This window comes from Fusarium proliferatum (assembly GCF_900067095.1).
Source record: "Fusarium proliferatum ET1 genome assembly, contig: FPRO_scaffold004, whole genome shotgun sequence".
NCBI classification, from domain to species: Eukaryota; Fungi; Ascomycota; class Sordariomycetes; order Hypocreales; family Nectriaceae; genus Fusarium; species Fusarium proliferatum.
The window spans coordinates 1,198,898-1,213,437 of record NW_022194793.1 but is presented as its reverse complement, the minus strand read 5'-3'; the positions used below and the strand labels follow the sequence as shown (position 1 = coordinate 1,213,437).

Sequence of the window (14,540 nt, the reverse complement as noted above, 5' to 3'; positions counted from 1 at the left end):
TCAATCAGATCTTTGTTGGCTCCCCGACAGATCCGTCCTCTACTAGGTACGTACGGAGTAGTGTGTATTTCTTTTTCCCTTCCTTTTCTTTTCTTTGGCCATGTGCCTTGGCGGCCCTGCCCTGGTGCAGCAGCCGCTCGATTCCCTGGAGGGACCCGCCTGTCTGGATCACCAATTTGGCCTCGAAAGGACGAGCTCCGATTGTGTTGCGATGCTCACCCCTGTCGATGCTTCAGCCTCGAGACTCTTCCCATCGCAGCTAGCAAGCGCCCGACGATGCTCTGATGTGATAAGAGCGTAGACGGATCGTAATTCTGGCTACCAACTGCCAGGAACAGTAGTAATACATGCCTTGGCTGATCAGTCAATTACGTTCAACGCCAAGTTAGCCGATGTTTAGGTACTGTGATGAGCTAAATAGGTAGGAAGGTACTTGTTAATTGATTAACTGGCTCTGACTTTGCCAACGGCTAAGCATGGCACGTCTTCCCCCATTCTGCTGCACCGTGCCGTGGCACTCTAGGGGGGGGCTGCAGCGCAATGCCCAGGCAACTTTGACATGGAAGAAGGCATGCAGATAGCCCAGTATGGGGGTTTGGATGCTAGGGTTTCTTTGAAGAGGGAACTGCCACGGATGTGTACAACAACACCAGAGCGAGGGTAGTCCAATGGAGAACCACGAGGAGAGAAAAAGGGAATGGAAAACAAGGAACTGGGAGACAAATGCGGTGCCCAATTGACAGCATCCCACCTTGCATCTGATGGCGCCGATTGAACGGAAGACAAGCTCCGCAGGTTTCAAGTCTCATCAGCATAAGTAATCAGTTTAATCGAAACAAAAGAATGTTTGTTTTGTTAGTTGAGTCTTGTTACCTTCGGATCGCGATCTCTGAGACGGTCGAAACATGGGTTCATGAGGAAAATGTCTTGACAACGGATCGCCTAGTCTTGAAACTATCGACCTACCTAGCCCACGCGTCACGCTATCGACGGGCTGCAGAAAGGATAGGACGGACTCTTGTCCATCGGCTGGAAACAGACTTCACCGTCTCACCGGCAAGACCAGAGAAATGTTAGCATGAATAACATTAGCATTGTAGTTACATTAAAGGACAGCACAGCACAGTTACAACGCTACGGCTCTTAGCTGCGACGCATCGTGGAAGGATTCACTTAGGCAGTGGAAGTGCGTGCGGCCAGACCTGTCCATAGAGTGAGACAGCCAGTCCAGGCCAATAAGTGAATACAATACCGCACAGCAAGTAGCATGGGAGGAGGCTTAGCAGAATGGCATGATAAAAGGGCAAGGTTCACAGCCCAAGGGTTCTCTTGGTGGGTTTCTGGGGTCCTTTCGGACAAGATACTTCGCCGATACGACCAACAAAAGTCCATATGTACGTACTCACATAGATATTGCGATCGGGCAGACTGGTTGAGTTTTTCAGAAAGGGCGCTGGGACAGACGTAGAGTGGCCTTTGTGACGCTGGGTGTCCCCAAGGATCCAAATTTGCAACATGTCGTGTAATTGCCGAACTGGCTGGGAGTGATTCGGCGTTCCTTAGCATGGAGGTTACAGAGAGGCGTCGCTATGTATGTATGTACTGCAATCCTCATGCACGGCACAGAAGTAAAAGAAGAGCAGGGTTTCGGCTGTATGTAGTATACTGTCCATGTCTTTGGCCAGATTGGGGCTATGCTGTCTTCTCAACCTGCATGTCCTACTCGTGGATCTTGTAGAGAGTGATCTAGGAGTTCCTGGATGTCTCTAGATTTTTGAAACGATGGAGATGACTTGATCGTTCCATAGTTCAGAAGAGAGCTGTCTCTGAACTACCTACGGTATCGACCCTCCTTGTACTCGGCTGCAGTGGTAAATTCTCAACTCCGGCGGCCGTGGTTGGCCGTTCTCCCAATAAGAGCGGGGAGGGACCAAATGGAGATGGCAAGCTCACAGAGGTCCAGCCACTAAGTGATGAGGACCGGAGGAGTGCCGGGGGCACAAATGCATCCATAGATATGCGGAACCTGATGGGGGGGGAGAATAATAAGGTGAAGCTACCATAAAGGGCGGGGCTAGGTCGATACGGGACGGTACTTATCCCTCGTGCTTAGCGCTAACAGAGAGCTCTTGATCGAGATCGATCGTCATAACTACGCTCGATCATAGTCGTGGGATCGCCTTCGGATCGAGCTACAAGTTCTTCCCGCGTCTGCAACCCGCCTGTCCTTGTCGCTGTCCATGGGGTTAGCTTTCGGTTTTTTTTTGTTACCCTGTTTGTGTACGTATAATACAAGAGCGTCGCCCGGCCCCCTCTCGGGACTTTCTTGATTTGACTTAATATTTCTATCAACCTAAAACTTCTCGTTGAGAAACTCAAACTCTGGAGCATTCAGCTCAAGTTCAATCACCAAACATAAAAAGCACTCATAAGAATACCTGTTAAGGGGCCGACTTGAGAACCTACATTTCTTCTTCTTCATCTTGATCTTCTTCAAGGCACTTCGAAAGCACTTCTGCATCCTCCATTCACACATGCCAACTGTGTTGCTTTCTTCACTCGACGAGATCACTTTGAGAGCATCTTGATCCAGGTTTGTCACAGCATTCAACAACCAAAGCTGTCAGCCTACCGGCGTTCCACCACCCTCCAATCGTTGGTCACTTGTCAAACAATTGCCAAAGTCAATTGCCTAGCGCCAATATGCCCAAAAGATCTCTTGATGCCGCGAACATGGGCAGCCCAATCAAGCCTGCCCCAACCCGAAAGGTAAAAAACACTTATACCTCAACCCTTTGCAATATACATACATGGACAATGTTGCTAACATGTATATCCAGACTGAGCGATCCCATGAAGAAAACCAGGAGCGAGCGTATATTGCTGCCTCAAGGCGAGCGGATCGAAGCCTCGAAGCCCGTGTTCAGTCGGCTAAGATGGCCAGCGAAATCCACAAGAAACGAACTGGCAAGGCCTTCCGAATCACAGAGCAGATTGTTATGAAGGAGGAGATGTACGAGGAAGAGGATGATGAATTCCCTAGATCATACCGGATCCTCAAGCAGAACATGCAAACCGACAATCCCGCCTTCAATGCTAGAGTGGACGCATATCTCATTAACCGCGTGGCCATGTCACAAATGATCTCGGCCACTGAGAGCGACTGGCGCAATAACGAAATCAACATGGAATTCGCGAAGATGTTCCCTCAGGCTAAGCAACAAGCCCAATCTCTTTCCCACAGATACTCCACGCCAGGCTACTCAGCACTTCACACACAAAACAACACTATCTCATCCCCCATGGAGCAGCATTTTGAGCCAAACTTCCAGCCTATTAACTATGGCCAACCGTGTAACAATGGACATGGCGGTCGAAGTCTTTCCATGTCAGGCCCTATATCAGAGCCAAGGAACGACACAGCCATGTCACCATCAGCTCTCACACCAGGTTTAGGGTCCCATCCCGAGACGCCGCAACCTCCTTGCACAGCATCTTTTGCAAACGTACAGTCGCCTCACATGATGGAATATAATTCAGACAGCTCGGCTTTCACTTCAGAGCTACCGACTGAGGCCAGGCTGTTGATGGGTGGGGGCATGAACGAGACCTTTAGCTCTGCCCTTTACCCTGAACCTCACAACTGGGTGGGTTCTCAATCTTATCCTTACAGCGGCGATTCCAAGTATGTTAAGGAGGAAGACGCTGGCCTCGGCATCGCTGGCGAGAGTTACCCTGAGATATCGGACACGGTACCATGGGATCGCTTCGAGGCCGGCACACCCACCAAAACCTTTGGCGACCAAGAGCCCGCTTGGGATTATTTCCTCAATGAGAATTGGGGCAATGACCAGCAGCAGCAATAAACCAAGTTGCCGATTGACTCTTTTTATCTTGTCTCTTCTTTTCAGTTATGATTTTCATGATACTCTTATCAGCGATACAGTAGCAGTGCTTGCCAGATCCAAAAACAGGCGCTGTACAGCTGGCTCATTTGTAAACACTCTTATGCGATATGCATGGCGCTCTAGGGATGGATATTGAATGCTTGTATGTGGCATGAAAACGGTCGAGGTGGCTCACCTGCATTTATTAGAACTGCAAAAGGCTTGCGCTTGGAGTTTTGCACACCGATATGGAATTGTTTATTTATCACTATGGAATCTTTGTTGTATATATATCAACATAATTGCAAATGAGGCTCTGTTTAAGCAGATTCATCCACAGGTTCCTGGTTAAATGATCTTCTGGCTATTGTATGCTATGCTGGTTTGTAAGTGTTATATCTAATAATGAGTGTTTATTATTAGTGGGTTTCATCCGGTCTCGGTGCGTCAAGAACAAATGATAAGCTTTAGCTGGAGATTAGGAGTGAAGAGACGATTGGGGCCATCACCAGCATCCATCGAAAGCTCGGATGTGGTGTTAAACTGCCTTGTTCCATAGGTTAGTAGTGATAGGTTCACGAGTAGTCCAGTTGAATGGACAAGCTGGCACCACTGGTACAGCTGAACAAGACCCCGTGCTAATACTGTTTGACAAGAGTTAAACCCTTGAAATGCGACTTTGGGTTTAGTAGAAATTTTTGATTGCCTTTTGCCGGAATATCAAAGAGGAGACGGACGAATGGATAGTATTAGAATTCGGGGATAATGCCATGTGCGTTGATGATTGGCTTGACCAACAAGTTGTGTACGACCACCGATAGGAATCGCATCAGTCGAAGTGGTTGAGTAGCATCCATGCGTCGATCATCGTGCAGATAGATGTTCATTGTGAAGTTGCACAAATCTTGTCAAGGTCGATGCAGTACTGCGAGATTCACGGAGCCATTGTGCATATGTCAAAGATTGAATACTGAGGGCCTTACCTTACGACACCCGAGCAAAGTTCATCTCCACGTTTCTCAAAACTTCTCACCCCACCAATCCAGAGCCGCCGATGCGCGCTGCCATCGATCTCAGGCCGTTCGAGCCAAGAAGCGTGAAATAATGTAGGGTACGGCCTATGAGCACGGCTCCAGCTGCATGGACAAACCAGAATTCTAACCAGGCACCTGAAGGGCCCCCCCCCTTGAAAGTTTCGGGGCCTCTAAGAGTTCCATTTCGTTTGGTCTGGACCAGAACCCACCCCGCCAAAAACGTCACCAACACCGCCCGCTTCCTTTCTTGACTTTTGCGATTCAGTCTGCAACGCCAACCACACGGCTTCTATTTTCTTCGTCGCTCCCACCTCTTATCTTTTTTCTTTTGTCTCCGGGGTCGCCTCTTCTCTGCTGCTACTACTACTACTACTATAATAGCAGCAGTCTGTTGCATACCTATCGCATCAACTCCTGCTGCGTGTCATTACTCTTCACCAAAAGCCATATCGACAGCATAAGCCAGTACCACCAAGCATCATCTTCCTTCATCGACTCCAAGCTTATCAACGACCATGTCGTCATCGACACCGCCACCCACGGTCGACGCGCCTGACGAGACGCAGAGCGATACTTCCAAATTGCGAACATTTCTGGGGATTTTGAAAAAGTAAGAGACTCACAATTACTTCCTCGGCCATGCCATACCGTGAGAGCTTCCACCGCTCTGTTAGGGTCCAAGCCAGCGAAATCGGACGACAGATCCGCTTCACCTGGAGCGGAGTAAGCAGTGGAAGCAAACCTGGCAACGCCAAAGGACTTGCCATTCAAGACACCGGATGATGCCATTGTGTGTTTTCAAATGCTGACCGCTTATTGCGACGATAGGTTCATCGGCGTTTCAGATCTTGCAGCAGTTAGATTCTCGCTGCCGTCGCAATTGCTCGAGCCTACCCCGAACTTGGAATACTGGACCTATATCGATGCCCCCAATGCCTTTGTTGCTATGGGCACTTCCGATGACCATCTCGATCGAATGCTCGAGGTTGTACGCTTTTGGCTGACCAAGGATCTAAAGTATGCCAAAGGAAAGCCCTGCAAACCCTACAATTCATGTCTCGGCGAGTTCTTCAGGGTACGTAATCCTTTTCTGCTTCCACCAATACAAACCTTACGACGATTGGATTCCAGAAACACTGACTGCTTTGTAGTGTAACTGGGAAACTGAAGATAACGCTCCAAAGATCGACACTTCAAGCCTCCAACAGACTAATGGCGCCTCCAAGGGTGGCCTTTCAGCGCTGAAAGTGGCAGCAAAGGGGGATAAGAACGCTTCAAACGTCTCGCTCTCTGTGCCCCAGCATGGCGCTGCAAAGGATGACAAGCTTATTCGCGTCTCCTATCTTACTGAGCAGACCTCACACCACCCCCCTGTGAGCGCCTTCAACGTCACCTGCCCCGAGAAGGGTATCACGGCCCGCGGCTTTGACCAGATCACTGCCAAGTTCACAGGCACCTCCGTCAAGGTCCTTCCTGGGGAGCACAACATGGGCATCTTCATAACCCTCGAAAAACGTGATGGCGAGACTTACCAGCTTACCCACCCGGCGGCCCATCTGGGCGGTCTTCTCCGCGGAGCTTTGAGCGTATCGGTCAGCGAATTCGCTTACATCACATGCCCCAAGACCAAGATCAAGGTCATTCTGCACTATGTGGAGGAAGGCTGGCTGGGACGCACAACAAACAAAATTGATGGCGTGGTCTTCAAGTACGATCCCGAGAACGATGACAAATCTAGAGTTCAGGACGTGCCTGATGAAGATGTTCTTGCTCGGTTGAGTGGTCCCTGGAAGGAGAAGGTCGTTTTTACTCTCGGTCCCAGACCAGTTGTAAGTGGTAATCTCACTGTGTTCAAGTACATAAATCTAACCGGCAGCAGAAATCCGTGCCTGTGGAAGAGCAATACACCATCATCGATATTGCGCCCCTCAGTGTTGCGCCCAAGATCATCCCTCCCAAGGAGAAACAGCTTCCCAACGAATCTTTAACCCTTTGGGGTGGTGTTACAGATGCTATCCACGCCAAACAATATGGCAAGGCTACCCAGGTGAAGGTCGAGCTCGAAGAGGCCCAGCGCGAGAAGGCCCGGCAACGTGAGGTCAACAAGGAAACGTGGCAGCCCGTCTTTTTCAAACATGTCACCGGTAATGATGGCAAGCCCGATCTGACCGACAAGGGCCGCGAGGTCCTTGAGCGGGCGCAAAAGGGTGACTGGTCGCTCGAAGGCATCATGTAGACGTTCGCCTTTGTTTTGATACTTCGGTTGTGTCGTGCATTAGATGCGATTTTCTTCCGCAAACACGAACAACGGAGGTAATTGGGAGCTTAGTCGTTGGGATTGCTATGCGAAGTATTTCTTTTGGACTTTTCTGTGTCAGAAAGACACTTCTGGAATAGAGCTTCATTGCGCCGGAGAGTAGCACGAGGGTGATATATGCATCAGAAGTCGATGAACCCCGAAGATGCATGGCGGGCTTGCGCACTCGTTACTTGGAGTTGTGGGAGTTTTTGAGGTCTAGGGTTATTGCTGACTAGATAGCAAGATTCTCTTGACGATGTATTGTTTACTATCGACTTCACTCTAAATCGTGACTGTTCAATGCGGTCAACTAATCGACACTACGCATCACAATCTCAGAGGGATATAGTAAAGCTGGCATCGTATCGTTACACATATCTTAGCGTGCATTTGATCTCGTGGATCTTATCCTATAGTACAAGAGTGGCAATTCTTACTTTTAATACATCGTATCTGAAACCGAAGACTCCTCTGCTCTTCCATACCCTGAGAAATTTTCCATTGCATTGATTGACTCATCAGCCGCCCTAAGCATCAATGAAAGCCTTGACGTTGTTCAACCACCGAGTGTACTCTCGCTGCTCCTTGACGTCCACGTAGTCGGGAACAAAGACAGCAAGGGCCTGAGTGATGCCACGCTCCTCGAGGAAGCGCTCCATGAGGACCTGGAGGTCGTCGTCGAGGCTGCCGAAGGGGGGTCCGGGGTAGACATCGGCACGCTTCTGGGCGGCGTCGGGGCTCTCGACCTTGGCGACCGAGGCGTCGGTGTAATAGAAGAGGTTCTCGACAACAATGTGTCCTTCCTGAGCGCTAGCGTCGATGTTCAGAGCTCCAGAGGCCTTGCCAGGCTTCTCGACGACAATTGATAGGTTGATAGGGGGGTTGCTCTCCTCCTCAGCATCCTCCTCGAGTTCCTCATCGATTTCCTCGTTGGCGCGAGCGTTGCGCTGGCTGCCCTGGGCGCCCTCATCCTCAAAACCCTCGTCCTCGAGTGCGCTCTCCTCGCCGTAGGGGTCGTAGTTGGTGATATCGGCAATGGAGAAGCTGACGGTGATCCTGCAATAGCGTTGTTAGCTTGCTGTTGAAACCAATGGGGGGGGGGGGGGGGGGGGGTTACGAGTACTGACTTCTCGTCGCCAAAGTCGCGAACCAGCTTGACAATCTCCTGACCGGGTGTGTCAATGAGCTCAAAGGCGCTGTTGTTCAAGAAATCCTTAATGCTGGCAGGGTCCTGCTCGCTGGCCTTGATGTCCTCCTCGATCTTGATCTCGCTCTCGAGCTTGGCGCTAAGCTCACCATCGTTCTCAGTAGCCTTGCGGAAGCTTGTGGTAGAGAATGCAGCCTGGGCGGGTCGCAGGGCAGAAGCAGCCTTGGTGAAGGCGTTGGGACGGGCGGTCTGTCGCAGAGCAGCGCCTGAGAGTCGGGAGACAGCGCGGGGCGCAGATCGGACGACGTTGCGGGCAGAGAACATTGTGATTAAATTATTGAGGGACCGGTATAAAAGTATATAATGCGTGTAGGGGGGGATAAAAGGTCTTCGTTGAGGAAATTGGAAGGAATTTGTGTTGTATGCAGATGATGATAGAAGCTTCTAAAGCAGTTCAAAAGCTCGTCCTGAAATTTTTGGGGACGACAACTTCCCGGCGGGCTTGCTAATAATTTACTGGACTAAGACTGGACGATCTCTTCCATCAGAGCGGGGCATCACCATCACGTGGAGTAGAAACACTTCAAGGAAACAATTTTTACTGGTGATAATTAATGGCGGTCGAAAGGACATCAGTTGCTATGTACCTAGATTTAATTTGAACGCGAATCTTGCATTATACGATGAGTAGTTTGTAGCACATCACGAGTCAGAAATGCTGGATGGTTCCGGTAACCTTTTCCTGACCAAAAGGGGTAACTGTTTGAACATCACATAAGTTGAGTCGCTGTTGGTGTTGCATAACCACAGAGCTGTGGGTAATGTAAGAATCGTGAGCACAAGAAGACTTGTGGCTTCCTTCTCTCCCTCTAATTGCAGTCTGAACGTATGAATCATCCTCCTCCAGCACGATGTCTACCCATCACTCAAGGCCATTGATGGGATGTCCAGGCAGCTTGTTCGTATCTAGCTTCTAGAATCTTCCCACATTGCTTGCCGTAGGAAGGTAGTGGCGATAGATCAGTTGCCCATCGGATCCATAGAATCGTTTTGTGTTGTATTCCTTGATGTTCATGCTGAGAACTTGATGGGGGTTATGGTCTCACTCGTTTGACCCGGTGTCTTTCAAATAGTCCTTGTACAACCGCTGTGTGGTCGAGCTCGCTTGTATATAAGACGGCAGTCATCCCACTTCCGGTTGTGCTATGTATTCAGTGCATGCTGATATGCACTAGATACTCAATTGGTGCCGCCTGATGGGAAGCTGGTCGGTCTGACTTGGCCTTCACTATTGACCTTGACCCATTTCAGTTGGGTGAGATATGACCAGGAGCCTTCCCAAAGGTGAAGTGCGTTCACATTTGCGTTGTCCAAGAGATCAGGCACAACTTTCGCAATGTTAGTTACCTCTATATTCCTTGGTGGGTTCACGAAACCTACCAAAACCACTCTTGTACTCTTCCTCTAGTATGTTGATTTTGGCCTTGAGGAGATCTTCTTTCACACTAGCAGGCCGGCCAGGGCGACGGGTCTTTTTGGTTTCGTTATACTCCTCATCGTATTGATGAACGAAACTAGGAATTTCTTAGTAATCTTTGTAACCTCAGACTATTCCTCCAGACTTACCTGTGAATCATGCGCTGAACCTCATCAATTTCTGGGGCACCTTTGTTATCTCTGTCTTTAAGGCGCAGAGCTTGTTGAAAGAAAGCAACACGATCAACTAGAATGCGGTTAGATAAGTGAGGTAATATGTGAGTTGGCCGAGTCGTTTGTTCATAGCGTACCTAGAGGTTGTTCCTTTTTACTCCTGGCAGCTGCGAGTTTCTCAATGCGTTGATCTCTTACACCAGCCTTGTGAAGGCGCATCGAGTCTCTGGACTTTTCATGTAGAGCATTAACGACGCCATTTCTCTTCTTGGAAATCTGCTTGCGGGTCTTGTGAAGAGTGGTAGGCATGGCGAGTCCTTATCTTTTGGGTCCTGTATGTGTATCGTCGACTTGTACAGACTCTGTGGTCGTGGCTATAACCTGCAAGGATTTTTTCTTTTTTCTTTCTTAGTAGCTGACCTGAGGGAACCTTGAGTGCTCCACTGTTGTCATGATGGACCAGTAGAATTTCTCAGATGGACATACACAATCAACATCAGTGGTTTACTGAACTGAAAAACCACTTTAGTAAGTGCATGTCTTGGTGGGAAACACATGATGATATGTTTCATAACCTTCACATTCCGGTTTAGGTCCTGGTCATACGCATGCTCAGTGTTTTCGACGCTTTATTAATTTAGTCATGATATATGTACTCGTCGCGACTCTATGATACCTAGGTAGAAGTGAGTTGTGGAGATGGGGAGCCAATGAAGTGATGCAACGATTGAAATGTCCTAGACATGATGCAACACTTGAGGCTGCTTTCAGTTTCTTAAATTTCGTGTGTCTCGCTCGTCGATGAATAGGTAGCTAACTCGAGAATATCAAGATGAAGGGCAGCTAGCATGTTCAGTGGGGCGCTTAACGATCTCATGGATGGAACTTGAGTTGCTGGGGAAATACCGAGCAACGGGAACTAGGCTCATCCCAGGGGTTCAGTGATCTAAGGAATGGAAACATGGCGCCTATCGACGCGCCTATGGAGCCCATTAAGACGGAAGCTTCAGGGGTCGCGTCCCATCCAAGGCAGCCCACTTCACTAAGTGCTTCTTAGTCCGAGTAGCAAAACGATCACCACAACCAAAATATCTCCACCTCTAGAGACGTCTCCTTCAACAACCTTTGACTTGGAGCTGCACCTTCAGCCTCTCGACAAGACTGTACCTCATACTTGTTTGCGGACTTGGCTGTGTTGCATCTCAAATTCATTGTTTGTTAGACGGATCTGTTCGTTTAATCATCGCCGCCCTCGATACCGCTGCACGATCTGCCATCGCGTCCTTATCACCTTTTCGACGCGTCTATCAGCAGCACAACAAAGCTCATTACGGCACATCTCAATGCTTAATTGTTGACGCATGCAAAGGCGAACCATTTTGGCTTGAAGCTGCCCAAGTCCCTTTTGGGGCTGCGACTGCAAAGCCCAACGATCAATACTCGCCACTAGCACTGAAGCCCTCCGGTCTTCAACATGGGTGTATCAGGTACATATCTCCCCGAGTATCCGTTCTTGTCTACATAAGCTGATCGTTCTCAAGGGCTCCTGCCTCTTCTCAAATCGATTCAGAAGCCGACTCAGCTCAAAAAGTTCGATGGCCAGGTTCTCGGAGTTGACGCGTACGGTTGGCTCCATCGTGCCGCCTATTGCTGTGCATTAGAGCTTGGTCAAGGAAAGCCGACTCAGAAGTAAGTTGGAGGAGTCAGCCCTATGACGGTGAAGCATGCTAATGCTATTGCCAGATACCTGCATGCTGCCATGAATCGAGTACGCATGCTTCGGCATTTTGGCGTGACACCCTACATGGTATTCGATGGCGATTTTCTCCCAAGCAAAGCTGCTACAGAAGAATCCCGGGAAATCAATAGAAATGAGAAGAAAAAGGCTGCAATGGAACTGTTGCGCGCCGGAAAACCTGCCCAGGCCACACAGGAGTTTCAGAAATGCATTGATATCACCCCTGAGATGGCATCTGCTCTCATTCAACTGCTCAAAAAGCTTGATATCCCTTATGTTGTCGCCCCCTACGAAGCCGATGCACAGCTTGTCTATCTCGAGCGACAGGGTCTCATCAATGGCATCATCTCGGACGACTCGGATCTCCTTGTTTTCGGCGCCAAGAAGCTTCTCACCAAACTGGACCAATATGGCAACTGTATAGAGATCAACCGCAAGGATTTTTGCGCCTGCAGAGAGGTTTCATTGACTGGTTGGTCTGATACCGAATTTCGACGAATGGCCATCTTCAGTGGTTGCGACTATTTGCGAGGACTCCCAGGCGTTGGGCTGAAGACAGCATATCGTATGCTTCGCAAGACAAAGGCACCAGAGCGGATAGTTCGGATGGTTCAGATGCAGGGGAAAAGGGTGTCCGAAAATTACTTGACGCAGTTCTACCAAGCCGAACTGACATTCCTGCATCAGTGGGTTTTTTGTCCGACCAAACGGGAACTGGTTCACCTGACAGATCTGGATGGGGAACGGACGGCAGAGGAGATGCCCTTCATCGGAGCCTTTGTAGAGCCTGAGATAGCACGATCAATCGCCAGAGGTGACATGAACCCAATCACCAAGACTTCAATCGTCACCTCGACAACACCGTCCAAGAGAAGGCATTCACAACTGGCCCATGGTGTCATTGACCAGCCTCCGCCTACGATGAAGCCTATCAGCTCCTATTTCAGGGGATCCAGTCGGATACCGATGGGCGAGATGGATCCTAATTGCTTTGAAGTTGACCCTCAGAGGGTTTCTCAGATTACTGGAGGAGGGTTGGTACCACGCGTGTTTCCGCTCCCCAGGCCGTATCTGGACGAGATAACTCAGGCTGCTCCGAGTCACTCTCGGGGTTCGGATGTGACCCGCACCCGCACATCCCCAAGACTTCATCGCCGCCGTACGGAACCCATCGCCAACATGCTCAACAATTTTGTGAACAATCCTAATACTACGAGGCGTACGTCTTCTGAAGGCACCGAGCCTTGCCGCACTACTGCTAGCGCCTCGACTGACCCTGCAAACCGACCACCCAAGAAGGCGCGTTTGTGTGAGGAAAACGAAGCTGGACCTTCGGAAGATTCGCCACAGAAGAGCAGATTTTTCCCTGCACCGAAACTACGGAGGAGTCCAAGACGGGCGAAGAGCGACGCTTATCTGTTGTCGGATGATTCGCTCGACGAAGCGCTTCTGGCATTACCTGATTTTGAGGGTTGGAAGCCGGCCGATAAAACCAAGAAGAGTGTGTCGGTGTTTGAAGAGAAGCAGAGCCAAGAGACTTCAACAACTGCAGACAGTGAGAGCCATATCTCGTTTGTCAAGGATGACGAAAGCTCCATGTCATCCTTTGACGCTTCCATGCCTCCTCCTTCATCTGCGGCTTCTGCCTCGCGTGTTTCTTCTACTCCCTCGAGACCAGATATCCGCCAGTTCTCTTACACCAAACCAAACGAGACACCTGCTTCGACTGCATCACGCCGCTCTTCCGTCTTCAGTGCAGCCTCTACCCCCTCAACTGCACCTTCAACTGGGGCTTCTCGCATGACCCCTCTACAGCGTCTTGGTGCTCGTGCGATGAACGGCCCAATGTCCCCCAAGCTACCCAAACCACGCACAGACAACACCGACAAGCAGTTCCTCTCTGGTGTACCTGTCAACCCTGCATTTGTACCTTTGCCAAAGGTCAATGTGGATGAGGTCGCGGACCTTAATAAATGTGGAAGCGAAGATCAAATTATCCCCGCTAGTGACGAGGAAGACGAAGATGAGGTCGACCTTCCTCCCAAGAAACTCAACCTATCCCGTTTTGCCTTCGCATAGAACTTGCATTCTTGCTTGGAAACCTCTCATCTTACAGCCAACAAATTTTCCAAATTGAGGCTGGTCCTAACGAACATTGCATTTGTCGGGCGTTCTTCTTTTTGCTTTTTCATTGCAACTGCAGTATCGTTTACTACACTGTATGGAGGGAACAGAATATGGGCGGAGCTGGAGTCTTGTGGAACTAGTGTGTATCTGTCTCTATGCATTAAACGACAGAAGACAACATGAGTAAGTCAAATATTAGATAGGCGTTTTGGCAATATTACTTTGTCAATAATATCATAAAATAATGCAACTGGGCTCTAATATCCCAGTTGCATCCCGTCCACGATCCTCCCTAACACTTCGAGCTTGCAAATTGGTTATGTTGTCACAAAAGATTGCCTCTGTGCGATTTGTAGCAGTGCTACAACTTAGTCAGTCTTGAATATCTAAAAATAAAAATAAACAGCATATGTGATTCTTCTCATTTAAGTGCCCGCTTGTTGAATATCATGATCCCTACCACCAAGAACTGAGAAAACACCATGCCATACCAAGTCTATAAACCAAGATCTTCCAGGCTCCAGCAGCATAACCCTTTCTCCACGCCAACGCCTCTGGCAACGGGCCAACGCCATGATCCCATGCCTCGTCGATTTTCAAGGGGCAACAGGTCACGATGACTGACGACGAAAACTATGGGAGAACAGCGAGAACAAAT

General features: G+C 49.4%; 5 protein-coding genes across 5 annotated transcripts; 3 read left to right on the top strand and 2 right to left on the bottom strand.

Moving 5' to 3' along the window:
• Window positions 1-2,703: 2,703 nt before the first annotated feature.
• On the top strand, window positions 2,704-3,866 carry FPRO_04576 (uncharacterized protein; the record flags this gene model as incomplete). The annotated part of the gene is made up of 2 exons (XM_031230101.1): window positions 2,704-2,769; window positions 2,841-3,866. 2 exons carry the CDS (start codon window positions 2,704-2,706, stop codon window positions 3,864-3,866), a joined length of 1,092 nt encoding a protein of 363 aa, XP_031080272.1.
• A 1,570-nt stretch (window positions 3,867-5,436) lies between these two features.
• Window positions 5,437-7,157, top strand: FPRO_04575 (uncharacterized protein; the record flags this gene model as incomplete). The annotated part of the gene is made up of 4 exons (XM_031230100.1): window positions 5,437-5,531; window positions 5,750-5,996; window positions 6,073-6,750; window positions 6,801-7,157. 4 exons carry the CDS (start codon window positions 5,437-5,439, stop codon window positions 7,155-7,157), a joined length of 1,377 nt encoding a protein of 458 aa, XP_031080271.1.
• A 590-nt stretch (window positions 7,158-7,747) lies between these two features.
• On the bottom strand, window positions 7,748-8,691 carry FPRO_04574 (uncharacterized protein; the record flags this gene model as incomplete). The annotated part of the gene is made up of 2 exons (XM_031230099.1): window positions 7,748-8,276; window positions 8,348-8,691. The coding sequence occupies 2 exons, from the start codon at window positions 8,689-8,691 to the stop codon at window positions 7,748-7,750; spliced, it is 873 nt and encodes a 290-aa protein (XP_031080270.1).
• A 915-nt stretch (window positions 8,692-9,606) lies between these two features.
• Window positions 9,607-10,326, bottom strand: FPRO_04573 (uncharacterized protein; the record flags this gene model as incomplete). Its single annotated transcript, XM_031230098.1, has 4 exons — window positions 9,607-9,755; window positions 9,808-9,941; window positions 9,994-10,090; window positions 10,155-10,326. 4 exons carry the CDS (start codon window positions 10,324-10,326, stop codon window positions 9,607-9,609), a joined length of 552 nt encoding a protein of 183 aa, XP_031080269.1.
• A 1,165-nt stretch (window positions 10,327-11,491) lies between these two features.
• FPRO_04572 (putative EXO1-exonuclease which interacts with Msh2p) lies at window positions 11,492-13,834 on the top strand (the record flags this gene model as incomplete). Its single annotated transcript, XM_031230097.1, has 3 exons — window positions 11,492-11,504; window positions 11,559-11,706; window positions 11,761-13,834. The coding sequence occupies 3 exons, from the start codon at window positions 11,492-11,494 to the stop codon at window positions 13,832-13,834; spliced, it is 2,235 nt and encodes a 744-aa protein (XP_031080268.1).
• Between the last annotated feature and the right edge of the window lie 706 nt (window positions 13,835-14,540).